The 27,992-nt window shown below is 39.6% G+C and overlaps 1 protein-coding gene across 1 annotated transcript; it reads right to left on the minus strand.

Annotated features, from left to right (window-relative positions):
- Window positions 1-5,016: 5,016 nt before the first annotated feature.
- On the minus strand, window positions 5,017-27,934 carry fah (fumarylacetoacetate hydrolase (fumarylacetoacetase)). Its single transcript, XM_085772548.1, has 14 exons — window positions 27,842-27,934; window positions 27,248-27,358; window positions 26,507-26,628; window positions 26,104-26,153; window positions 24,263-24,353; window positions 21,772-21,869; window positions 21,340-21,392; window positions 21,080-21,179; window positions 14,027-14,157; window positions 12,328-12,403; window positions 9,695-9,741; window positions 8,560-8,661; window positions 6,221-6,338; window positions 5,017-5,270 (listed from the first exon to the last, which is right to left on the minus strand). Exons 1-14 carry the CDS (start codon window positions 27,920-27,922, stop codon window positions 5,200-5,202), a joined length of 1,251 nt encoding a protein of 416 aa, XP_085628674.1. The 5' UTR covers window positions 27,923-27,934; the 3' UTR covers window positions 5,017-5,199.
- Window positions 27,935-27,992: the final 58 nt, after the last annotated feature.

Genomic DNA, 27,992 nt, shown 5'->3' on the forward strand with positions numbered 1-27,992 from the left:
CAGCCAGTCATTAACATAGAGGGGATGATGACGCAAACAGCTTCAGCTGCCACGGTAACAACCGTTTGATCTGCTGTCTCTGATTCGATGATCTTTATAACAACTGACTGTTTATCTATCAGCTGAAATTAAGGACTTGATTCTCTCGTAGCTACCTTTATAGAGCTTGTTCCACAACATTTTTATTTCTGTTAGTCTGTTGATATATCAGTTAGCCTCTACACAGTGTTGAAGTGGGGATTTTTTGTTTGTTTGTTGGGGGGGGGGGGGACTGTTTATGACGTCATCAAAAAAGAGACCGCGATTAGGATGCTGCTGCATTCAAGACAAGTCAGAAACACAGAAGCTTGTCCCAAATTGGCTCAAAACAAGACACACTTTATTCTCAAATATGGGACAATCCCATATTTTAGGGGAACGGTGGCAACCTTAAATTAGCATCTCAGCCAAGTCGTCACATATTCTGTCAGATTCCATAGCTTTAGTGGTTTTACTGTTTGTTTGTTTTTACATGAAAAAAAAAGTGGGCAGACGGCAGTGGTGATCCCTCTCTCCAGCTCCTCCTGGGGGATCACAAGGCCTCGGTCTAACCCAGACATACAGTATCTGGAGGACCTCCAGCAGCAGGCACCAAGGAGGCAGCCTTAGCAGGATGATTCACCTCAGCTGGCTCCTGATTGACTCACTGGTTGGTTACTTCATTGTTGGGAACAGGGGATATAAGTCTGACTGTTGCTGTCAACATCATTACCCCGAACCCGTGAGCTCCCTCCAGAGAGGTTCTTTAGCATAATGAACGTACAGTGTATGGCAGTTAGGGATCTACTTTAAAGTCCTGGATGTGGATTACACCAGTGGTTCTCAACTAGTGGGTCGTGGACCCGTTCTGGATGGGTAGCGGACAGCTGGTCAATAAAGTAAATAATATTTAATGTACATCTGATGTTGGACATGTCTTTTATTTTGAAAAATAACTTATTTTGAAAGGCACACGAGACATGTGAACACATGCAGTTGTAATGGTCCTCCTCAGTTTCTTATTAGGTTTGCTCCATTTGCTCTGAATGCAAATATATCAGTTTCTTATTAATGTGGCCTAATGCAGTGAAAATACCTCATTTTGTGGGTCTTTATTTTGTGCAATTTGATATTTATTCACTTTTGTGAATATGCTCTGAATGCAGAGATGCATTAGAAGTCAAATATATCATTTTGTTGGTCTCCATTTTGTGCAGTTTGATATTTTTTTATTCACTTCCGTACATACAGTTGTCATGGTCCTCCTCAGTTTAATTCATGTGCCCTGAAATGCACTTTGCTCAATAAAGAGCAAAATTAGTTTTTAAAGGCTTTCAAAAAATATTCTTGATTTGAATTCTATAAAAGTGGGTCGCGACTTAATGACCATGGGAAAATGTGGGTCCCAGAGTGAGACTAGTTGAGAACCCCTGGATTACACCTTTACTCCTAATGTCTGCGGTGTGTGTGCAACACATGATAACGTGTGTGACTGCTGCAGGCACCATGGGGCCAGCTGAGGAGGATCAGTGCCACCACCCTCTGTGCAAGGGGGCGAACATGGAGGAAGTGTTCAGTGCTCCTCACCCATAGTGCGAAATACGGGGGGGTTTGAGGGGGTCGGACCCCCCCGATTAACCCCTTGAGACCCCTTGAAAGACTCAAAAGCAAAATCTGAGGGGGGTCTCAATCTTGTCAAAAAATAAATAATATAATATAATATAATAATTTTATTGTGGTCAATTAAATGTGTTTAAGATCACCATGTCCAGTATTCATAATTCAAAACATTTATTAGTTTAACATTAAGCTGAACCATGTCACCTGCGCATTATGCAAATTAGCCATGTGCGCCAGCCCAGCGCAGGAGTCGAGCCCACTCGCTATCAGAACAGAGGATCCCGTTCCTCTCCCACCCTCTGCCGAAGAAAGTGAAGTTGAGGCCGAGTGCTCTGAAGACGTAGCCGCAGCCCCTGCTGCGAGCACTGGTGATTGGCCTTTTTTTTTTTTTTTTTTTTACACCTAAGCAGGTGGGGTAATGGAAATACCGCAACCCTTGGCTTGACATTAAGGCAGGAAAATAACTTAAGGTAAGAGGCTAGCCTGCTTCAGCATACTATGGCCTGAACCCCCAGTGGTGTTGTTTGGCCAGGCGCCTGTTGTGAGCTATTTGTCTGTGCTTTTTCAATTTTCATGATGGCCCGTTACACAAATGTGATTTGTGGATGTGTTCAATGCTGTGTTTAAACGTATTTGCTAGATGGATGGTTAGATAAGGTTACATGATCGGTCATAGTTGCAGGCTGAGGATCTCGTGCACATAATTGCACGTCAGTCTCTGATCTCCAGATTTATACAGTTGGTTGTTATTCGAGTGCACGAGTTTGGTGTCTTTCATTCATTTTAATTATTGTATTTTATTTATTGTCTATTCGTTTCTGCATTGCCCTGATCGCGCCAGTCTCTTATACCTGGCATTTATTCATTGTTCAAGTGCGCCAGTGTGGTGCCAATTATTGTCTTTGAATTATCGTCTATTTATTATCAATTACTTTCTGCATTGTAATGCACAACTTTGCCTCTCCTTTTTAGGCTATAGGCTAATTTTCTTGTCTTATTGTAATGTTATAGTCCTACTTTATAAAAAGAAAAAAAAACGGTATTGCGCAACAATCGCGAGTTAGGGACCCCCCCGAATATTGATGGGTATTTCGCACACTGTCCTCACCTCTGCAACATTCCCTTGCATTTTTAAATTTCATTTAAGTTTCAGCAACTATGTTTTTTTGCACATCAATAGATGAAGGATTTGCCTTACTGTGAGATGCTGCCTTGGAGACTTTAAAATCATGTAAACTCTGTAAAATTGTGAGTGGTGAGCCTGAGGTTTCCTAACAGTTCCATAAAAAAGAAGAAAACTGTGGAATAAGAATTAGAAAATACATGTGGAAAGAAAGAAGAATATACTTTTGCTTTTGCTAGCACAGGTCTTGAAGTTGTCCACAGCAGCCCAGCTGTACATTCATACTGTATGTACCTGACCCTCTCAGCACCAACATTAGTTCATATACCACAGTGTGAAAGCAGATTGCATGTGAGCCTGTTTGCCTGCGGGGTATCCCTTCTCATCCCTGCTGTTTGTGGCCTTTTAAGATTACTGCAGTTTGCTTACACAGTGTGTGAAAAGCTAAATATGACTACATGACTTCAAAGGCAGAGTTGTCATGACACAACTTGCTGACTTGTGATGGAGGAGCCTTCCAGTCAATAAGATTTCACAGTGTGGGACCGAGTGGCACAGTCACACGCCTCAGATTCTTTCACCCTTCATCATCCTAGGACCTATGTCCTGCACTCTCATTGGCTGTTAGTCAGAAGCTCAGCCAGATATTTAGCATGCACCATATCTGCATATTTGCGTATGCGACAATTAGCAAACCTCTATAAATGAATCTTTAAGGAGTTCACACATATAGTAGAGCAGTGGTTCTCAAACCTTTTTACGTCACGGACCCCTAAAGGGACACAAATTAGACCAAGGACCCCCCCCCCACCAAAAATACACAAATATTTGTTCAAATTTCTGCCAATGGCGTGAATTTTCGGAAAATATCAGGAATATTGACCATATTGAGAACCACTGCAGTGTCCACCATTTGGATTTGACTCTAGTCCTGGGCCTTGTGTCAATGACTCCTAGAATCAGCCAGCAACTTCAAAATCAGCCTGAAAATCCACTGTGACTCTAAATGTCACATTATTGACACATTTGATCCACTTTTATTACCAGATTATCATTTGTGTGTCATCAAAATATGTAAAATTGATTTCATATTACCTTTATGCAGCTGAATACTCAGTATTATAGAATGGGTTAAAACTTAATACTCAAAATACTCAACACATTCAGACGTCGGCACCTGGTGTGTCCCAAGAGAAAGGAATAAGATCCATCAGGCTGTGGAGGATACTTGTAATAATACTAGGTCATAAAAATAGGTCAGCAGTGACAAAAACATATCCCATAGTTTAAATGGATATAGAATAAGTGCACTACATTATAGAATAAATATGTTTTACTAAAAGAGCAAATCAAACTCTGACTGCAGCTGGGATTAAAGAGCATGGGCACAGTGAGTGAAGAGAAGAACAAAAGACACCAACACAGTGACATTAACAATGAATGATTTCATTATAAATCAGGAACCAAAGTACATAAAACATCAATAACACTGATCCTGGTTCTGCAGTAACACTGTGATGTGATGTAGTGGGAGAATCCCTCAGCTGGATGAATATTGCAGAGGATTTCAATAACAAGGTCACTACAACTCTACAGACTGCATTTGAGAAAAGCTCTTCAATTATTAACACACAGCTGGAAACATGTCATTTCAAAACAGAGATGTCATTTTAAGAGAGATATGTATGAGATGTGAGAGAGGGGTTGGTTGATGTCTTTGGGGCTGGGTATCAAGTCCAGTGTAGATTTATTTCAATTGATTAAACTGAATCCAGTTGGACTCAGATAAATAATCTCAGAGTTTATCCTGGCCATGGAAATTTCAATTTTGGGTGAACTATCCCTTTAACGTCAGCAAATGCAAAATAACTAAAATCTTGACACATAAACATATTTTATGGTCAAAGCACAAGGACATAACACACAAAAATGCTTTGGCATACAACTGCACATGCACCGTCAGTAACGGATGTTTCAGCTATCTGCAGACATCCACTGCCAGGATCAAAGCGACCACAGACAACTGATCTGAGGCTAAAGTCCACACAAACAGATGAATGAGTGAACTTTCTCTCCTGTCAGCTGCCTGCTGCAGGGTTGAAACTCCACAGCTTCCCATCACAGATACACGTGTAATATCTCCATTCATTTTCAGTCTGTCTCATCCCCTTATCCAATGAAGTTAGTGGTTGTACGTAGATAAAGCCACTTCTCTTCGCTGGTTTATTGTGTTTTAAAAACTTATTTGAGCAGATTCTGAGGATTTTAAAAACCAATTGATATGGAAAAAAAGGATTCATTTGATAATATTTTTTTGTTATCCAGCCCTTTGTCATTTTCATTAATGGACAGTAAACATCAAAGCAGGTTGAGGTTGTAGGTGTTTCCTCCAGTATGTATGCTGAATGCCCATGAGTAACAGTATGTGTGTTTCAGTGCTACAGGGCAGGTAGGATGGAGGCCATGCAGGGTCCAAAGCCCACCCTGTAGCCATCTCCTTGACAGTAACCTGGACAGAAGAAGAGATGGGACAACATTATAACATAGTACAGTATAGTACAGGATACTAGGATTAAATCGTGGATTGCAAGAAAAATCTTTGAGTGGGACACTCTGACCAATGGGGCATGGGATAGGGACATATATGACATCTTGCTGAGAGCTGGATATGAAGACCATTATTAAAACAAAGAGAAAGTTGAGATTAATGTATTAAAATAAATTATTTTTCAACAAAGTAAAGATAGATGGGCATTAGATACGTGGGGTAAACCAAAACTGCGTACTTACTGTGAAATAAAACAGGTATTTGGCCCAGAAAATTATGTTTTGTATAATTTTTCTAAAAAGAAAAGATCCCTGTGTGCTCAATTGAGAGCTGGTATTCTTGGTCTTCATATCGAGACAGGCAGATATTGGCACAGCAGAAGATGATAGAATTTGTAATTTATGTGACATCCAAGAGGTGGAGAATGAAATTCATTGTGTTCTACTGTCCTTTCTATGACTCTATATAAGACAAAAATTGTTTAGTAAAGTAGATCCAAATAACGAATTTGTGTGGTTAGACGATGCTGAGAAGCTAAAACTTCTTTTTCATTTGAATATTTTTGCATTTTCTTTATTTCTTGAAAAGGCTTGGGCAATGAGATGAAGAGCGATATATAGTTGAGTACTGAAAGTAATCTTAAATTGTTTATTTATGTCACACCTGTGTGGCAGGTAGCACCAACAGGAAGGACTGTCTAGTTTTTGTTTTTTTGTATTTGTTATTGTGTCTTGTAATCTCATATGGGATGGGCCACAGTGGTGGCATGACACGAAAATAAAACATTCATTCATTCATATATCATCAAGAATTCTCCTGACCAACATTTGAGTGCACCCATCCACTTGACTTGATAATAATGATTGAAGCATCACTCTGTAAGTTGAGTGATGAATGGTCCAGCTGCTAACCTGTGAGAGTGACTTCATCTCCATCCTTCAGGAAGGTTCTGGTTTCTCCTCCTCCCAAATCGATGCTCTTAGATCCTCTCCATGACAGCTCCAGCATGGAGCCGAAACTCTCTGGATCCTGTTAGAAGGACACAATAAAGCATTCTGGTTTAAGTTTATTTAGGATAGCCCCTTGAGATGCAGCATCTCGTTTTCGAGGGGGTCCCTATACAGAAACAATGCAAACAATACACAAACAAGACATACTATTACAATGATACAAAACACACAGAGACACAAAGCACAGCACACTGCTCACCCACTTCACCAACCCCCAAACCCCACCCAACTTATCATAGACTTACACTGAAAATGCACATAAACCTACATACTGTGTAAATGTAGATGTGAGCAAGTATACACATGAGCAAGTACACAAATACACAAATGGGTCTGCCCCAATAACAAGAGCAACACACATCGGAGGCAACAGTAAACCACTGCATCAAAAACATGAGCAACCTGTTCTTAATTGGGAAAATAGATCTGTTCGAAAGATATAGAAGGAGGTGATGGACTTTAACACAGGGGGAAGATTGTTCCAATCAGATGGAGCTTTGTATTTGAAAGATCGGCGGCCAATTTCTTTATGAATCATAGGCACCGTGAAAAATAAATTTGCTGTGTGTCTAAGGGGGTAGGGAGATGTATAAGGGACCAACAACTGTTTTAAGTACGGTGGGACTTCTGAGTAGATACATTTATGAAGAAACAAAAACCAATGAAACTGACGCCTGGGTTTAGGATGGAGCCAGGTGAGGGCATCATACATAAGGCAGTGGTGGGTTTTAAATGGGCATCTCAAGACAAATCTGCATAAAGAGTTAGTTAAAATATTGAGAGGTTTGAGGATGGAGTCAGTGGTGTTTTGATACACAATATCTGCATAATCAAGTATAGGAAGTATCAGTTGTGTAACTACCCTTTTCCTGACTTGAAATGAAAAACAGTTAATGCTACGATAAAGAGAACCCAAGTGACCATAAATTCTTTTGCAAACATAATCAATATGTGGTTTAAAGGTGAGCTCGGGGTCCAGCCAGAGTCCGAGGTATTTAAATTCATCACATCTATCAACTGAAGCTCCATCACAGAAATTAATGGATAGTTCAGGTGAGTGTGATAAGCTATGTTTTGTGCCAAACACCATTAAACAGGTCTTTTTCAGATTAAGAACAAGTCTATTGTTGTTAAACCAGTGTTGAACCATATTAAAATCATGCTGTAAATTGTACTGGATTTGTGATATATCATGATTTGAGTGATAGATGACGGTGTCATCAGCATAAAGATGGGCATGACAAGTTGAACACAATTGGGGAAGATCATTAATGAAAATAGAAAAGAGCAGTGGACCCAAAATAGAACCTTGTGGAACACCCGTTTCAACTAACATATGGCTAGATAGACAACCATTAACAGAAACATATTGATATCTATTATGAAGATAGGAGTTGAACCAGAGGACAGCATTCTTATTCAGACCAATATGATTAAGTTTATCAAGAAGAAGATAATGATCAACTAAATCAAAGGCTTTAGTTAAATCAATGAATATTGCGCCAGTAAGTTAGCCAGTGTCAAAAGCAGAAAATAAATCATTTGTGAATTTAAGAAGAGCTGTAGATGTGGAGAAGTTAGGTCGAAATCCAGATTGGTATGGGGACAAGATATTAGCTTGAGTGACGTGATGAGATAATTGAAGAGAAATAAGTTTCAGTATCAGCACTGTCACACCAACCTGTGGAGTCGTCCAATAACTGAATTTAATAGTTGGATGGTGAAGTTTGTGCGTTTATACAGAAAGCTTATTTAGTCTGAGTGTTAAAGATCAGGCTTCAAACTGTCCTCTGGTCAGACTTATAGATAGAGCTAGCGAGTCCATTGCTTAGTTATGCTGCTGTAGACACAGATGACTGGGGGATTCCTGTTATCCACTGAGCTCTCTCTCTCTTTCTGCCTCTCAGCACTGCCACTATAATAATTATTACTATGTTAATTTATTGCTTTACTATTTTGCACTTTATTGGTCTATTAGAGTTATAACCATAACAATTCATATGGTATCGTCATTACCTATGAGTACAACTGGTCATGGTCACAGTCTCTGTCTCTCTCATCCCCTGTTTCTAAGACAGGCGGTCCCCACCCTGCTGCAGGTTTCTCCCATTGAATGTCAGGCCTGAATTCACCATGATGTCTTACAGCAGTAATATACCATGTCAAACAGCATAGGCTATACACTGTCTTCAACCCCCCCCCAAAAAAAACAAGTGTATACTCTACATGCAGACACTCACAGGTCCACTGATAGTCCCAGAAGCCAGCAGGTCTCCTGGTCTGACGTTGCAGCCGTTGACTGTATGATGGGCGAGCTGCTGCTTCATGGTCCAGTACATGTACTAGTGACACAGAGAGGAGACCAGAAGATCAGGAGTTGATAGAGAGAGGTTAAAACAGTTTGGATCAAGGACAGATGTGCTCCTGGGTTAGTCTGCAGTACCAACTTTAACATTATTATCATTAAGGCGTATGTTTTATAGTGATGGCCCCTGGCAACAGGGCTTGTAACTTATTACAATAATATAACCAGAAATTAAACTAGAGCACACTCATACTGTAGAAAAGGTTATTGGTTATATAGTTAATGACAGGGCAGATGAAGAAAAGTAAAGAATAGAAATTTTACAGATGAAAATAAAGTAAGCCTTTAAAATGTTATTTATCTATTTACATATTATCACTTGATGAACATAGGAGGGGGTGGCATTTTTCTTACATGGGTCACTTGTTTTGTGGGGTGAATGCAACAAAGTAAAGTTTTATTCAGTTCTACATTTGGGAAGTTGTGGCTCTGGAGATTGAGCAAAAATTAGAGAGATTAATGGTTCAATCACCATCTTGTCCCATGAGACCCATTGGAAATGTTTTGGCACATTATGGAATGTAAAGCAGGACATTGAGGAGACCTTGAAGCATTGAGCAGTTGAAGTAATACATCAAGCAAGAATAGGAAGTATTCCACTTTTGAAATGACAGTGAATCTCCTCATATGGGTGCTGTTAACAGAGGAGCCAATGAAGCTGATGAATTCCAACTTCAATGTGTTGCAATTCAAAATCTGAAAAACTAATACAAATAAGATAAAATAAGAAAGGCTATTTTTTAACTTTTGATATTTTGCCTCATCAGTTAGTGTGAACCTGCCTCCTAGTAACTTCATCACTGCAAACAGCTACTGTGGGTTCAGACCTTTTAGGTCATGGCAGTCAAATTAGATGGATACTAACTCTGACACATCAACAGGTATTTGATTAGGAACACATTATAATCATTAGTTGCAACCTCTCTGTAATCTATTAGTAGTATTTTAGCATTAGTTTTCCTTTAACACATCATGCAGCACAGTGGGCGTGGCTTAGACGAGATTCTCACCTTAAAGTTGGACTTGCAGATGGTTGCTGCCTCCGCCATGCCCTGCCCTTAAAGACCAGACAGCAAAGGTTACTTCAAGTGAAACATTTCATATTACTGTTAAGATGCAGCTGTGAACTGTGACATTTAAATCATCCTGGCGTGGTGAAAAGAAGCACTGTCAACATTGTGAGGATGAGTGGTCAGAGGGTGTACTGTATGAACATGAGGCTGCTGCTTGGCACCTGACCAGAGTGGCCATTTACTACATGTTCATCCCCAACTCTCTCTCCTCATTTTCTGCCTCTCTCTACTGTGATCTCCATTAAAGGCGACAATTAGAGTTAAAAAAAAAGTGATGTTTGCTTCAAACCCATGAAGGAATACTCATTCATATTCATCATCATAATATTTGTTTTCACTTCCATTAAAGGGATATTGCATCATCATATTGCATCAGTTATTACAAAATGCGGGTGTTGCGGGTGTGAAAATGTAATAATTTGGTGCATTTTGTAACAACCTTTTTATTTATTTTTTTTTACAAGATGTCAAACATATAGCATTTAAAGGGATAGTTCAACATTTTGGCAAATTGGCCCATTGCCATAATCCCTACAGTCATAGCAGTAGGTTCATTACCTTGTCAGTGCAAGCTATTTTTAGATAGGCGGGGAAGAGACGCGAGCTGCTCAGCTAATGCAACAGAGGCTAATGGTATTTCTACATTTCCCTCATCAAACTAAAAACACAATCCAACAACTCCAAAACGCTCTCGTGGACAAGTTGTGACCTGCACAGACACCATGTTATGAAATAATAGCATATAATTATGTAACATTACGACACATTAAGCAAATGAACTACTTTTGCTTTTGAAGTCACTCTGCCCAGCAGCCGTGTCAGGAATGTAGTTCCTGTTACATATTTACCTCAAAAACAACTCTGTCTCGTAACGTTATTATCTCGTAGCATGGTGAATGTCACAACTTGTCCATGAAAGTGTTTGGAGTTGTTGGATTGTGTATTTGATGAGTTTGATGAGGGAAAGCCCAGAAATACCGCACACCATGCAGAGCTCATCTGCCCTGCTGATCTAAAAACAGCTTGCACCGACAATTAAAGGTAATGATTCTACCCCTAAGACTATATAGATTATGGCAATAGCCAAATTTGCCAAAATGTTGAAATATCCCGTTAAAGCTGGAGTATAATTAATTAATTAAACAAGTACAAAAAAATATGTTCACATTTATTACCTTTATTACCTACCAATAAATCTAAATCATATTGAGTATTTTCATTCTATTTTTCTGATGTTGAACAAATTGTGAACATGTCAGTGAAAAAATAAAAACTGAGGTTAGTGTCAGACTGTCATGTCTGACCTACATGAAAATATCGATCCGTGTGTGGATCAAAAAGATTGAAATCATCATTACTGTTGCATTCAAGAATCTTTGTTCAGTTAAAGTGAAGCTATAATGGTTTGGACAGATTGTAGTATAATGATAAAAGCCTTCACATAGCTACACATGCAAGGTCTGGAACAGAAAAACAACTCCACTGATTTATATAAATGTTAATCATCCATCATCCATTCATCCATATCAACCTAGTGTGCATGTGTCTGGACTGTGGGAGGAAGCTGAAGAACCTGCACAAAACCCACACAGACACAGGGAGAACATGCAAACTCCACCTTCTTTATAAATGTGCTGATCAGTATTATTGATCACTTCATTGTAACCTCTTTTGTCCTTGTCAGGATCCTGTAGTAATAATGCCTCTATTTTTCCAATGATCTGATTGGTCAGTAATACTGATCTGATCTTCTGAAGTTAACCTGCTCCAGAGCAGGTTAGTTCAGCATCAGTTAGAACTGCTGAACACATGGATGTCATTGAAGTACTTTGTCCCACATGTTTTGCGATAAAGCACAGATGCAGATGTGTTTGAACGTCCCCTCAGATCAATATGTTGATATCAATATTCAGAGGTGGAGAGAACTTACTGTACCTCACCAGGACAGGTACAGTAGCAGCCTGCTAAGGCCAGGTTCCTGGAGTTTCTAAACAGTACTAGCGGAAAGCTAAAACATGGCTGCGGGCTGTGCTGTTGTGCCACATGCGTGTATGAAACACATGATGGCAAGGTGTGCTGCAATGTATGTGTTTGTCGTCCCAGACCACGTCTTCAGAGGCATCAGTACACAGTCTGTGGCATTATACAGTAACACACAGTTAGACTTAATACTGGGAAAATTATAAATTTTTAATATTTCATTTTTAAGATTGGAGCCCGACCTAAAATACTTTCACCGTTAAAATTAAACTTTTATGTTTGGAAGAAATGAAAACCTTCAGAGACACTGGAGGAAAGTACAGGTGGTAAAATATTAAGCATCATGGATGAGAAAGGTATGGAGAGAGAAGAGAGAGAGAGACATGAGGAATTTAATGGCTGTACTCATTACCATGGATCGCCTCAGGGCTTTAATGCTGTGTGTGTGTGTGTGTGTGTGTGTGTGTGTGTGTGTGTGTGTGTGTGTGTGTGTGTGTGTGTGTGTGTGTGTGTGTGTGTGTGTGTGTGTGTGTGTGTGTGTGTGCGTGTGTGTGTTCATCACAGTGAAAGCATTACAGTGTGTACAGTACCTTTAATTGACACAAACAGGTTAATGTTGAACGTGTAAGGATCGTGGTGTTGCAGGTAGGGGAGGGGCTCTGGATCCTGCAAAGGGAGGAGAAACAGAAATCAGATGCAGGAACATGGAGTCTGTTGCTCGCCACACAGACGAGTCAGTCATCCACTAACTACACAACGCTACTAACATTTACCCTGAGGGTGGCTCCAGAGGGTTTGGATGCTGATTTCTCAATCAAACTAGTCCATTATAGAAAGGTGCACATGTTAGACTGAGCACACAAGGCTCAAACAGCTCTGTTAGACTTCCTTCCTCAGGCTGAGTGTCAATAACTGCTATATTGTTATTCTCCTATGGCGTTTGCTGATGCCAGCTCCCTCCCCTCTCTCCTCTCTACTCCAGCTCCGAACCAGACCATGCTGTGTCGTGCCATATACCTTACTGTTATGGATTGACATGAAAAGTTATTTTTTGTCTTTTTTCACAGCTCACTCTGCTCATCAAGTAGATATGCTGCGCCTGTGAGGTGGAGCTCAGCGGTTGGTAATCAGTCTGGTTTGAAGACAATGAAGGGAGGTCTGAGACTCTCAGTTCAGTGGAAGAGTTTGGCTCAGAGGGTTCAGCACCATCAGCTGTCTTTCTTTGTGTATTCTTTTAATATTGAGTGTATGTGTTTGAATGTGTGACACAAGGGTTAAAGGAGACATATTCTGCCCCAGGTGTCTTAAAGACATGTCTGTGACATGCTTTGGTCAAAATCCCCCAAGGATCAAACATCACAGATCTTTTCATCCTTTCAAAACAGCCCTGTTCAGAACGGCTGGTTTCAGTGTCTATTCCTTTAAATGCAAATGAACCACTGCTTGCCCCGCCCCTTCTACTGGTACCGGACATCATGGAATGACAACTGAGGGAACAGCTCGTAAAACCACATGGATTTCAACCTCAGGAGCCTAAACATTACAGATTTATTTGTCAATTCTCACATTTTGGGGGCTGGAAGGCAAGACAAACACCCAAATATATGTTAAAGAGCCTTCAAAAAAGTGATATTTCTATAATATTTCAATTATACCAATCAGGCCTAATGTTATGAGGATTGACAAGTGAAGTCAATAACACTTCATTATGGCACCTGTTAGTCTGTGGGATATATTAGGCAGCAAGTGAACATGTTGTCCTCAAAGTTTCTTAACCTATCACAGCAGTTATTGCCTTGCTGCTGTCATGACCGCTAAATATTGTGTAGCAACAAATTCTAACTGTTACTGTTGTATCTGCCGCACATCGGCTTGTTTTTTTTGTTTTGTTTTGTTTTTTACCGTAGGACAGCCTCAGTTTACTTTGTACGTATGTTTTGACACAAGTGACCATGACAGGTCCTGTTCACCTGCCTCGGTTTGATCCAGTGAGGTGAAGTTGAAGGTCTGATAAAAACATTTTTGTTCTGGGGCATTGTTTAGCTCAGTTGGTAGAGCACCCGCCCCATGTGTTGAGGCTATAGTCCTCACTGCAGGCGACCCCAGTTCGAATCCCGCGCCGAGCGGCCCTATCCTGCGTGTCATTGTCATTCCCCCCTCTCTGCCTCCCATTTCCTGTCACTCTCTGAACTATCCTGTCCATTAAAAGGCAAAAAAGCCCCTAAAAAATATATTTAAAAAAAACAAACATTTTGTTCTACATGCTGATCATGTGACCCTTGAACTCACCTGAATGGCGTTGGGCTGTGCAAATGGTAGCAGTGCCTCCATAGGGACCACCCAGGGTGAGATCGTTGTCCCGAAGTTCTTCCCCAGGAACGGGCCCAGAGGAACGTATTCCCACGACTGGATGTCCCTGGCTGAGAAGCAACACAACGCACACACACAACAAGTGTTACAGCATTAGTTGGCAGATCATGACTCAGAAAAAAGAACTATAAATAACAGAAGAACATGGATAGATAAGTTTGCTATGTCCAGCTTTGATTCAAACTGATTTGATTGGTATTCAGGGTCCCAGAGAGCCCCAGCCAAAGGTGTGATGAGGAGCTGGACTGTGACTAAACAGCTTGTGCTCTGTAGTCACTGCTGCTCCTGCCCCCTCCCAACCTCACTGTTGTAACTGTGTGAAAAATTCATCTCTCAAAACAATGAAAAGTTCGTCAGTCAGAGAGTCTTCTCAGCTCTATGAGCCACGCAAACACCATCTGTGCTACCTCACTCTGGCTGCTGCGTACTGTAAACCCACTCACATGTAAAATTAACACTTTAATTTATACATTTAGTTGATATGCAAGTGCTTCATTTGCTCCTAGTAATGATCAACATAATAATGACTCAACCAGAAACCGGTTATTTACATAAAACAGACTAAAACCTTGGTAGCCACACTTTGCACACATTTTTCAAAGTGGTTTGGATGTATCTGTTTGAATATATCTTTCAAGAATACATTTCTCTTAAATAGCCAGCTCATAGCTAATTGCTGTTATGGCAACAATACTAATATAATATAATGATTTAGAAAATGATGATAAAGAACTTCCAATCCAGTGTAGCAATAGGACCTTATTGTTTGAGAGGCAGCTAATTTTAATGGGATAGTTCAACAGTTTGTCAAACTGGCCCATTGTCAAAATCCCCATAGTTTATTATCTCATAGCGTGGTGAATGTGCAGATCACAACTTGTCCACCAGAGCGTGGGATTATGGCAATGGGCCAATTTTCCAAAATGTTGAAATATCCCTTTACATACTTCAATATGGTAATAAAACAAACAACAAATATACATAAATATACATTTATATATATTATTATCTTTTCTATATGCAGAAGATAAGGGCTTATAGACTAAAACAAAAAGTTTTATTTTTCTATTGTTTTTATTTGTTACTTGTTGCTACTTGTGTTGTTGTGTGTGTGCTTGTGTGGGTGAGAGAGGAGTTTGGTATGTTTTATTTCTTTTATCATGTGAAGCAATTTGTGTTGCGTTGTTTGTATGAAAATGCTATATAAATGAAGTCTGAATAATCATCTGTTTCGTATTGGATAAAGTGAAATAAATACAGTAGTGTAAAAGGTAGTTCCCCCTCAAATATTGTAAAGAAAAAGTCTCCAGCAGCAGGAAATGGAAAAATTGTACAGTCCTTGAATAGATGTAGTTAGTTACACTCCAGCTTATACTCAGATTTATGAGCTCAGTCCTATGATGCCATTATCGTCCCACACCCGTGTGCACCCATAAGTCTCCTGCACTGTGGGGCTAATGAAGCAACGGAGAGATAATCTTCAGCTGTGAGAGCTTTACTGCTCGTCAGCTCTCAGTGTCGTCAGCCCCTCACCCACTGTGAACCTTTAAGAAGAGACTCTTCACTTAAACCACTGTGCACCACTGACAACAGTAGGGAAGGGGATAAAAAGGTGAGCGTGTTGAGGTTGGGAGGTTTTTTTGGGGGTGGTGGTGGTGGTGCATTTAATATAGCATGGAGTTCTATGGTTGAAATTTTAGGATGGCAAATATTCCAGAGAGCCTGTGGTGAACTCTGCTCAAACTGATCTCTTGAGGGCTTCAGCAGTCAAGTACAGAAAGTTAACTTCTGCTGCACATTCAGCAGAAATGTCACAGCCTGAGACTGAATCTCCAACACTGTAGCTGCTGCACAGTCCAAAACAAAACACAAGCCGAGCCGACTGTCTGGACATATCTGTGCACCAGTGTGACGGGCTGTTCCTGAAATATTCAGTCTGGGAAAAGTGTTGCATGTCATCCAAAACTGTGGCACTACTGTCTGATGTATGCATATAATGGATTTTAATATAATCTCCCTTGAGTCAACTACAGTGTGACTCTTATCTAAAGTGAATTAATTGATATTAAGACCTCTATTTTATTGTTCAAGAATCACCCCTTCACCTTTGAGTGAGGGAATACTGCAGTCTACATATTCTAAGTGTCTGTACTGTATACAGTACATGTACTGTATACACTGTGCTAGCCAAAGGAGCTGAGCCTGTAGATTCAGTCCTTAATGAAAAAGCTGCTGCTCCTTTTTACACTTCATTCTGTCACAGGCTATAAAGCTGTAATAGCTGCTGTGCTTTACACATACAGGGCTAATGAGGTCTCTGCCAAATGACTAATAAAAGAAAAAGTAGAACATTTCCTTGCAGAGATTTTGAGAGTGCCACAGGGGCCGCTGCCGGGGGTGTGATCTCTGTCAACAGGGGAATCAAACCCACAACCTTAGGGTTAAGAAAAAGCTAATCAGACAGAGCGCTGACATTGAGGAGCTGTCAACCTGTCTGTGTGGTGTACATGTGACTACAGTATAATTACATAAAGTTACCTGTGTGTGTGTGTGTGTGTGTGTGTGTGTGTGTGTGTGTGTGTGTGTGTGTATGTGTGTCTGTGCGTGGGAGAGGAGTGCGTGCATGTGTGTGTGTGGTTGTGTTTCACAGACACTTCATGTGGGAGATAGAGGGTGTAGCACCACATAATAATGCCGCATTATGTAATAATGTAATACATTCTCACCTCATTATGAAATAACACCACATTTTGTAATAAAATTCTTAAACACAATATGTAATAAACTTTGCAGCATTTTGTAATAAGTTGTTACATATTGCATCAGTTATTACAAAATGTGGGTGTTGCACATTTTTATAAAGAAGTTGTAAAAATTTGGTGCATTTTGTAACAACTTTTTTTTTTTACAAAATATGTCAAACTTTATTTCATATTATATTGTATTGTGTAATTGTATTATTTATTTAAAATGTGGCAGATTATTACAAAAAGCAGCGTTATTTCATTATGAGGTGAAAATGTATTACATTATTACATAATGTGCCACTACAGGGGTCAGACATAGATAAAGTGCAGAGTTATCAGAGGAGTCCCTAATCAGTTAAATGGGACTCAGCTGTGGTTCTGGCCTGAGGCTCAGATGTTGCCAATTTGAGGGGGTTGTCACGATGATAGATGCACCCCGGGCCGAGGGAGACGCCAAGAAATAGTGTCATTTTCTGCCTCGGCACTTGTCTCACGTTTGGGCTTATTGTGACAAAACCATAGCTCCTATCAGAAAAACAAGCAGACCAAGAGCGTCCAGAGGACTTCCTGAACATGTTGATATGTCGTTAGTGTTTCTTGAGTTAATATTTTGGAAACTCATGCGAGTTAAAAACAGGGTTCCCTTCTGCTTCTCTCAGAAAGTCAGAGGGCCAGAGGCCCTGCTTTTTTGAGCACATTGTTGGAGAGAAAACAAGTCTTTCTACATCTATGGAAAGAATCGTGTGTGTAGAGTGTAAAAATGTCAGCAGGCCACTTCCAACACTCTAGCCTGAGGATTCCACAAAGTACACACCCATGACCCATCATAATCTCAAAATATCTCAAAAATGGTCATGGTGATTGAACAGTGATTGATCAAAAACTATAAAACTGAGGAGGTCAGTGCCTCGGTGCGTTAGCCCCGTGTCACTAATAACGAGTGTTGAAATGACACTCACTACTGTACTTAGGTTAAATGACTTTCTAAATCCTAAGCAGTCAGTGGGCACAGAGGCTTCAGTACAGTCCATTATTGAACATGTGACAGTGAAGATGGAGGTAAATGTATTCACTAAATGGAATTGAAAAAATTAATTGTGATCTGCTTCATTTACTCTTCTCTAATGTATTCTCTTAAACGATGTTCTCCCATGATTCTGTGCAGCATTATCTAAGATGTTTTAGACACCTCTGGTGCTCTCACAGCCTTCACCTCAGTATAGTTATAGATTTAAACCTATTCAGTGATATGACAGGTGTGCATCATTAGCCTTTTCTGTGTATATGTTGTTTTTTTGGACTAGTCCTATTTCTATCTTTATTCAACCTCAGTGAAGCTCCTGCAGTTGTTCCAGATCTGACTGCTCTCTCTCAGTGAACTGGCCTTAAACCATCACTGCTGTCAGACAAATAGTAAGAGGTTGCACACTGTTGACACAGGACATTCAGATGTAATGTGTATAAATGTAAATTATTCCTATCATACTTGTGTTTTGGGAAAAAGGGAAACACACATTATAATTCACATAAAACACACGCTCATACTGAAACATTTTTCACATTCACAATAGCTATAAAAACTCCAGTATACTGTACAGCACTGATACTCATTACACATCTATAAGACTACTTTTACTTCATTTATCTTTATCGGCTTGCTCTATCAAAACTGCTCAGAATGCCTTATAACCTTAATTTAACCTACTAAACATATGTCAGATGAAAATCAAATAGAGTATGTGTTGCTCTCTCCCTGTTCCTCTCAAACTGTTGCAGGTGAGCTCAGAGTGTGTGTCTGTGTGCATGTGGTGGCCTAAGGCCAGATGAGAGGCTGTTTACCCAGTGAGGGAACGTAAAAGCTGCCTTTTGTAATGTGATGATTCATCAGTTTTCTCTACAGCTCTAAATCAATACTTATGTCCTGCATTATGGGTCCAGGGGGCTAGATCTAATTAACTGAGGATTGGTGAGGTTAATGGCTGAAACATTAAAAACCCACCAGAACCTCTGACATATGCAGCAAAGATCGACATCCTCTGATACATAAACTACCTGAATAACTCAACTTAACACTGCCAAATGTATGCACTTAATGTAGTACGTACATTAACCAACTCTACTGGTTCCAAAGGCTCGGCTGGTCACAAAAAGGCTACTGGGAGTTTGTTATTATGGCTCCAAAACTGAGATGAGAAAGACTTCATCTTTAGTCCTCTAAAGATATTACTTTCTCTTTTTTTTTTTTGTTAATGTTTGAAATGTTGTTGCATCTTATTTGTCCATTTTGTTGTTTTTTATTCACAATTGTTTTTTAATTTTAATTGTTGATTTAATCCCTGCACTCTGTTATGTTACGGAGAGTGATATAGGGGTAGTGTTTATTATAGGCCATGCTATTTTTTTTCTTTATTTCTCAAAGTTTAAAACGACTACAGCTTTAACCCTGTTTTAAATCTGCTCTTTTGTGTTGAAGGCGTTTTCATCCTTTCGGATTTAACTGAATCTTAGAAAATATTTGACATCGTGACATTTGTTATCAAACGACAGCAGACATTAGATGGTGGAGTCACAACCAATTTAGCATTTTTCAATAATGATTAATACGTATGTGGCTGTGTTGTGTTGTTGTGGATTCAATTTCCTTCAGCTGGCAGAGACTGGGGAAACTGTTTGGCTGGCTGCAGTCAAACTGTGCCAGGAGTAATATTAGAGAGGATGACAGTCAGAGAGCAACAACACCATGCAGGTCCTCTCCAGAGATTCCCAGCTGAATCAATAATACATATCCCCCACTCATGTTTTGATGAGGACTGCCTCTGCCATTTAGTCAGGAACCATCTCCATCGGCCTCTATCTGAAGTGACTGCATCAACATCTATAATGCAAAGCTAAATTAAGGAACAAGTGTGCTCCTAAGTGAAACGTCACCGCTGACTGGTGATGCTGCAGCATCCCATCAGGTTCATTACCAGAGCCAGGCCATACATCAGACCCGTCACGCAAACTTTACTTTTATGACTCTCAGTCCTGGAACATACCGTATTATAATATTTAGTTAAGTATTAAAGGTCCAGTGTGTAAAATGGGGGGAAAACCGTGACATCTAGAGTTCAGATTCTAGATTGCAGTGCTCGATCGCTCGCACTCACCCCTCCCGTTGGTAAAGTGGCGGTGGCCTCTGAGGACGAAAAAACCTGTTTACCACAACTGGGAGTATCTGAGGAGCATGGAGCAATGAGGTGAAGATCTAAACCATTTTATGATATGTATGCTGTTTCCTGCTCCTTCTTTTTTCCTTCTACCTTCTTCTTCTTTGGTTTATTTATGCATGCAAAACTCACAGAACATGCTCTCTGGCTGGCGTGATTTTCCGTTTGGGCTGCTTGCTATATGTATAAAAGAATAATTATAAGGCTACGAAAACCAAATGAATTTCATTTTATAGCGATTATACACAATATATTCATAGGTAGTATATGCAGATTTTGCCAATAAACCTTGCCAATTGGACCTTTAATCCATCAAACTGTCATTAAAACCAGACATACGAGGCATTATCCACATATAAATATAGTAATATATCAAATACATGTCCCTACATCAAGACTAATATGTCACCTGTATTACTATCACATCCTCTGGATATATGTTTACAACATGACAGTAGTAAAATAGTAAAATTACATTCATTAAAAGTATCTACATATATGTCAGTCTGTAATATATGATACATGTTTAATTTATAAATGCAAGCTCATTAAAACTGCAAATACATTTTCTTCTTAATTTTAAACATGTCTATTTACACATTCCTGGAACATGGTCTGAGGCTGTTGGAACCCACTGTATGTAGGATGTATGTTCATGTAACATGCTGTATGTCCAAAATAAAGCCACACATACATGAAATATATGTCAATATATGAAAATGTTAAAATTTCCAATAGTTTTGATTTATATATATTTTTTTACACATATGTTTTATTTCATACTGTATGTGGATTTATGTCATATATAGACACTGAGTATATAGAGTACATACATTACAGTGTGTGGGTGGAGATTAGTTTTATGACATTTTAGAAGAACTGTATGTGGCTGATAATGTATTGCAATGCATTGCATGATCCCTGGATCACCATGAAGTGAGAGGGAGCCCTCGAACTGTTCACAAACACCCAAAACAAAGGATGATGTGGGTGTGACATAGTGCAGAGACTCTTACCACTCCAGTCATTCATGACGACCACGCCAAAGATGTGTTCATGGGCTTTGTTGATTGGAATAGGCTCTCCCAGCTTATTCCCTCCTCCAACGAAGAAAGCCTGAGAAGGGAAAAGAAGTGACATGACACACTTGTGTATGTTGTTGGTCATTATTGTGAATCATACAAAATTCAGTCCTTTCTCTCAGGCATTATCTCAGTATCTGTTCAAACATTACATACACACACAGGTGCTTGGATTAAATAAACAGTGTAATCACCATTTCCAGCTCAATGTCCAACTGCTTCGACGGGCCAAACACCGGGGGTTTTGCTAACAGAGAGGGAAAGGCAAACACTGGTTATCAACAGCCACAGGCTCTGTGTCGTAATCAAAATCTGTTCAGAGAGTCACATCAGGGGAATCCACTTCACATTTAGGGACAGAAATGTGGTTCACACAAGGTAAATATTAAATTTAGGGGCTACAGCTGCTCTAATTCCATTCAAGCAGTAAACACAACAATTACATATTAAAACCATGGCCAGATACACCTGCTGCCTTCAGCACTGCTCCAGGTGCAGCTTAAATAGATAGAATATGGACTAATGAAGACAATGAAGTCGTCTGAAGCTAGATTTTTGTTAAAGGTTTTATGTCCCAAGTGAAACTCTGTTACAAGTAACAAACCAAACAGTGAGAAGAATCTTACTCTGGTCAGGTCTCATCTGGCCTGAGGGGCGGCGGATGGGGGTCCCAGAAACAACCACCGACGATGCTCTGCCATGGTATCCCACTGGAAGCCTCAGCCTGCCCAGCACAACACCCAGATTAACACAACAGTGACCACAACAGAGTCCACAGAGCAGTGATGATGTTTTACAGCAGTAGTAATTATGTTAAGCACACAGATGTGAACGTTTGAAGGGTAATTCATTAAAATCATGCTGTTAAATGTAATGCCCATTAGCACAGACAAAAACTGAACACCATGAGATCTTTAAAGACATTTAACTCATTAAACATACATATTGCATTTGTATAGACATATACACATATCAAATCAACCCATCAATATAACATATATATATATATAGCCTATACATGCCATATGTATAGCAAATTCAATACTTGTATGTACAGATATATAACAGTTGTGTATGGGATGTCTCAGTGTGGCAGGTCATCTCTACGAAGTTTCACTCTGAGCTAAGTGAAACATGGAATATTTTCGTGAAACATGAATAAATAATTACTGTATTTTTGTTTTTTAATCAGTTACATTCAAATAATATTCTGCATCTCCAAATTCAGATTACTAATTAAAGGAAAATAAATGCGAGCAATCATAACAAATGCAGATTCACAGCTGGTTTCAGGAGTACGACTCATGGAAATGTGTTAGCCCTGTGTTGAGATGGGGCTTTCATTTTGATAATATTTCTGTATTATCACAGCCAAGTTATGGGGCTTGTGAAAACAGTTGTGTTGTGTTGAACACTTCCAGCGCAGTCGTCCGCTACAGATACAAGTCTGACAATGAAAGACTGAATCATCTGGTGGCTGGCAGGAGAAACGACAGATGGGTAAAAAGAACAACGAACAGCTTCTCCTCCTCAAACACCACTATCAGTGCAGTGAACCCTGAGGAGCTTCTCAGTGGCTGCCAGCAGAGAACTGGCTGAGCTGGCCCACTCCCAGCGTGAAAGCAGCTGCTTTAATGTGACACAGTGTGATACCACAAAGGAGATGCATGTTATTTCATTTGCCACAAATTAAAGGAGCAGACCAATATTGTTTTTGTTTATGTCTTAATCAGAGACGGTAGAGAAAAGAGGACCCTTGACACTCCCTTAATTTCTGTTGTTTGGTTTTACTGCTTTCCATACATGTTTGTATAGGGACTTATGAGTGAAACCATTGAATTAACATTTACATTTTAATAAAACTGCTATTTCTCTGCTTAATAACACTGTTAGGTTATTATTACTAAGCTGTTTTTGGAAAGAAAACATTATTGGACTGATATGATTTTGTTCTGGGTTGATCAGATATTAAACTATGGAGATAAAGAGATGCACCCAGGCTGGATACATAACCCGAGCCCAAACATAAGAGAGGCTCAGAGCTCATATTGAAAGCTGGAGCTAAATTACACAACCAGCTATTCATTTGGGATGATGTCTCTGGCAACCAGTTTAATCTAAGTCTGTTATTTATCTTTCTTTTAGCTACTCTTTGAACATTACAAGAAACCAAGGGGAGCTGCAGACGCCCAGGATTATGATATATTCTTTTGATAAATATAAATATTATAGCTGGTTTTAAATGTGAATCAAATTATCACATCATATCAATCTTATCAGTTTCTTTCCAAATTTGTAGAAAATAAATATATGGAATATATGTCCCCGTAATGATGTTGCTATGTCACCTATAAGGAGATATATTACTGGTAATCACATTTATCACATACCTACAAATAAAGATACATATGTATATGAAATCCCCATTGTAAAATGTATACCTAAATACTGTGTTTTTCTATCATTTTCATGTGTAGGTTTATGAAAACACCATTAAAACAAAACTTCATTTTCATTCTTTTATTCTAAATGTGCATATATGAAATTCAATACATGCACATATATGTTACATTTGTGCATGGGTACTTTGGGACTTCTGCATCGCCAGTGGTAATTTCAAAAAGCTTATTTTGGGTCTGGAACTTCATTATCTGTAATGCACAGATTCAGAAGCACATGCTGTGTTGCTCTCCTGCCCCTTGAAATTTCACATGAATTTGACAGCCAGGAAGAAGAGCCTGCCAATCAGCTGCTTAACCAGAGTGAAGCATGTCAGACAGAGCTGCCCCTTCCCTGTTAGCATTCCTCCCACATGGGTCCTAGAATAAATGAAGGCTGCTGGTGCTGTGTGACTTAGGCGTGCTGCTGTGGGACGCTCTCTGGGCCCCGCTGCAGTGTTTAAATGCACACTGGCGCGCTGAGGCCCAAATCAATTAGAGAAACCTTGTAATGTCCCTCCACATATCACTGTTTGCAGAGGGCCTTGAACAATTTGTTTCAGGCTTTCTCTCAATATCTGGCCCAAACGCTGGACTTGCACCAAGGCCTCTCACTAAGCTTTATGTTTACTCTATCAACAGCTGTTAGTGACTCTTGCTTGCTTGACTGATAGCGTACCAGTTTGGCATCAGAGCGTTCTCCTTCCCGCGGAACATAATGCCAACGTTGGTGGCGTGATCTCTGGAGGAGTAGAAGTCTGTGTAATCGCCTGTGAAGAGGAAAGGGAGAGTTCATAAGAGGAGCGTCTACTGCCTGCACCCTATCTCACTCAAGTCACTGAAGACAACCCCTGCTCAATGTGCCAAGTCAAAAGGAAGAGAAATGTAATGTGGCTTAACAGTGCCCCCTTGAGGTGGAAACCCTCTTCACTACATGAGCACTATGTCCTGTTTATGTTGCTTAGTTAAAGCAGATATCAGTGGCACGGCCGTTTCGGCTAATGCTGTGTTCAAGGCAGGCTTTTGAAACCGTAAGTTACAGCTTCAAGTCACAACTACGACTTGGTAGCGTTCCAGGTAACCCGTAGCTCGTGTTTTTACCGTCCTGTTGTCTGTGAAAGTTCCCTATAACGGCCACTCGTAACTTCCGACCCGTGAACTCGTACCAGATCGAACTGGTATGACTTCACAGGAAGGAAAAACACAAAGTACGAGTTTCCTTGAACGCACCATGAGTTAGCAGCCCCCGCCCTTGTCAGGCATCAATTGGTCCTCGTGCTACGTCACCACATTCACGCGCATCCCTTGGCTGCACACACAGCCCTTCATGCCGTTCTCTCCCCTCATTGGATAACACTTGTATCCCACAAGGAAAATTTTCTCCTCGGGTTACAGCAGAGCAGAGTGACGGAGAGACTCGTGTTTAGGCTGAAATACTTCATGTAAGTGATTGCTGACGGAAAATAGGACTATTTAGGACTTATATTAACAAAAACATTCCACTGATATCTGCTTTAAGAAGCAAATTAGACACAAGTTATACACTGTCAATATAAGTGTATCAATATATTTGCATATTACAAAATCCAAAAGTCTGAGACAATGTTCTCATCATGTGTAAAAAGACATCACAAGACAAGACATAAGACAAGAAAAAGCACATAAGCAAATAGAATTGTCATATATTGTCATGTATATATATATACAGTATATATTACAAATTTGCATCATATATAAAATATCATACCACATGAAAAATCACCATATAGATATGTTAAATATACTGTGTGCACATGTGGGTATATCTTCATATATTGTTCAAAATGTTTATATAATACAAATACAATTATATATTACATTTTGTGCAATATCTACACACTTCTGCTTGTGTAGGTGTAATGGGCATCATGCAATACAACCTGGCAAATTAATGTGCACTGTCCCATTCAAATAAACAAATAAAGTAAAGTAAAGTAAGTGACATATATGGCAACATTACAGACATAAGACATTTAAGTGATATATTTCATTACTTGTAAAAGCTCCATCAATCATAGGGTTTGGGCAACCTGTAGCCACAGTAACAAAACCCTCAAGTGGGGACTCTTGTATGAGCCGTCCAAGGCCACTCAGATGTGTCAATGTCTGTTCTTTATCTCTGGTCTGTTTCAATAGAGTTTACAGGGTTAAACTGTGATGAAAAACTATCAAAGTGAGGGGAACAATGTGGGTGGAGAAATCACACTCTTGTCAGCTGCTGACATTAGCATAGAGCAACATGTAACACAGCCACACTGAGTAATCCATGTCAGAAGGTGAGATACATCCTGAAATGAAAGACTGACTGGAGCAAATGCATTATTCAGCAAGTGTGATGGCACGTCGGTTTTTAAAAACACGATGCCAAGGGGGTGGAGATCGCATTACTGTGCTGTGCTGAGGGAAATGGCCTCTGAATGAAACAAACTGCTATAACAGGTAACATGATAACAGGAGACTAAGGAGGAGAGGCTCACTCACCGATGTCTGCAGGAAGGTGCATGGTGGCTGCACTCTGATGGACAAATGCTCTGCAGAGACAAACAGACAAAACTGAAATGAATTGGTCCAAAAAAAAAAAACCCATTGTCAGCAAATAAGCACAGCTATTAAGATTCAGTTTATAAGGCTGGGTTCCCCCTATATAAGAATTAATTTCTGGAACTGCACAAAATAGAACTGCCTCTAAGTCACATAAATGTATATAAATGAAATACATATTGTCAACATATATGGTTCCAACATATCTTCTAGATATTTTAATATATGTTATAAACATATATCTTCATATTATCTCCTTATAGGTGACACCTATTGCTAGCATCACTCTTGATAAATGAACATATCAGATCATATATTTCATTTCTCTGTGGGATGGACCAACCTGCTCCGGAGGCTGATGTCATCTTTCAGTGTGCTCTCATTGGCGGACAGCAACATCTGCAACGTCCTCCTGACCTCCCTCCAGGCCTCATACCCCAGAGCCATGAACGCATTCAGTGTGGGCTTATAGTAAGACACAGGGTAAAAATGAAAATATGATGACAATGAATTAATTAATGAATACCTTTATTTTCACTATGTGCTCACATACAACAAAACTCACTTGTCTCTCGTAAAAGAAAGCTGTTTTTCATTCAGTCTGATTAAAGATAAAATATGATAATAACCTGTAATCCTGACCATGTTCAGCATGAATGTCTCAAGCACTGATTGAGATGAACACATAATCCAATGAAAGCTCATCCAGCACATACTTGTATACAGAAAATCAGTCTATTGTGGGCAGATGTTTCTGTGCTTAATGTGTTTGTCAAATCTGTATCCTGTGACCTTCAGTTCCATGACTATAAATTTAAACTTTACTCACTTTCTGAGAATTTTTCTGTGACTTGATTTTTTGACCTATACTGTACATCTTGTAGGTGGTGGAGTATATTAACTCATGTATTGTACATCTGTGCACGTCTGTGGCTGTTTCACCAGGCCCTTTCTAAAGTACGGTAGTATGATGAAGTTGGAAGTTCACTGCAGTGCTGCCCAGTACGACTGATTAATGTCAGACTCAAGAAGTTAGGTGAGTTGTGGCGCCACTTTTCTGAATAGTCTTAATCATTAAACTCACCTTGTCAAAGACGTCCTGATGTTTGGACATCACAGGTCCTTGAAACAAAGACTTAATCACGCTGAGGTCCAGTATCTGGTCTCCAATGGCAACACCAATGCGATGTTTGGGCTGGGGGAAATACAACACACTGATATGACTACATGATTTCTGTTACCCTGCATCTATCAACTGCTTCAACCCCAAACAGTTTAGAATATTAGTTTGAGTATTTGCAGTTATGCAGTTTTGTATTTTCCCTTTGAATAATCCTCATTTGCATGATTGGTTGTGTGACTTTAATATTTCACAGTTGTGATGATGATGAGAGGCAAAAGGCGCGCGCGCGCACACACACACACACACACACACACACACACACACACACACACACACACACCTATCACATCCCTCAAATCATCAGCTATATCCCAAGTCATGAAAATAAGTCCTTTTATGTAAATAATACTGACCCAAATGTATCTTTAATAATAATAATAATAATAATAATAATAATAATAATGCTTTATTTTGAAAATCATTACTACAAGTCCTCAATTTGTCCGGTAGAATCAATGAGCTAGAATCAATGAGAAAAATACAAAGTGCACTCACATTATCATCTGTGGAGAATATTCCATAAGGAAGGTTGTGGTAGGAGAAGTTGGAAGTTGCATCTACTTTTATAAAAGACATCTTCTCTTTGCCAGTGGTATTCCACTACACCTCGCTGAGAGTTACAGGATGAGTGAACAACAGCTGTAAG

Source organism: Trachurus japonicus, chromosome 3 (genome assembly GCF_045865225.1).
Source record: "Trachurus japonicus isolate A0001 chromosome 3, Traja_1.0".
In the NCBI taxonomy this organism is placed as follows: domain Eukaryota; kingdom Metazoa; phylum Chordata; class Actinopteri; order Carangiformes; family Carangidae; genus Trachurus; species Trachurus japonicus.

Coding starts and splice junctions, on each gene's coding strand:
- fah (XM_085772548.1), bottom strand. CDS start 27,922: ATGTCTTTTATAAAAGTAGATGCAACTTCCAACTTCTCCTACCACAAC. Junction 24,354..26,103: donor GCACCTTCCTGCAGACATCG/GTGAGTGAGCCT, acceptor TCCTCTTCACAG/GCGATTACACAGACTTCTAC. Junction 21,180..21,339: donor TGGACATTGAGCTGGAAATG/GTGATTACACTG, acceptor TTCCCTTCTCAG/GCTTTCTTCGTTGGAGGAGG.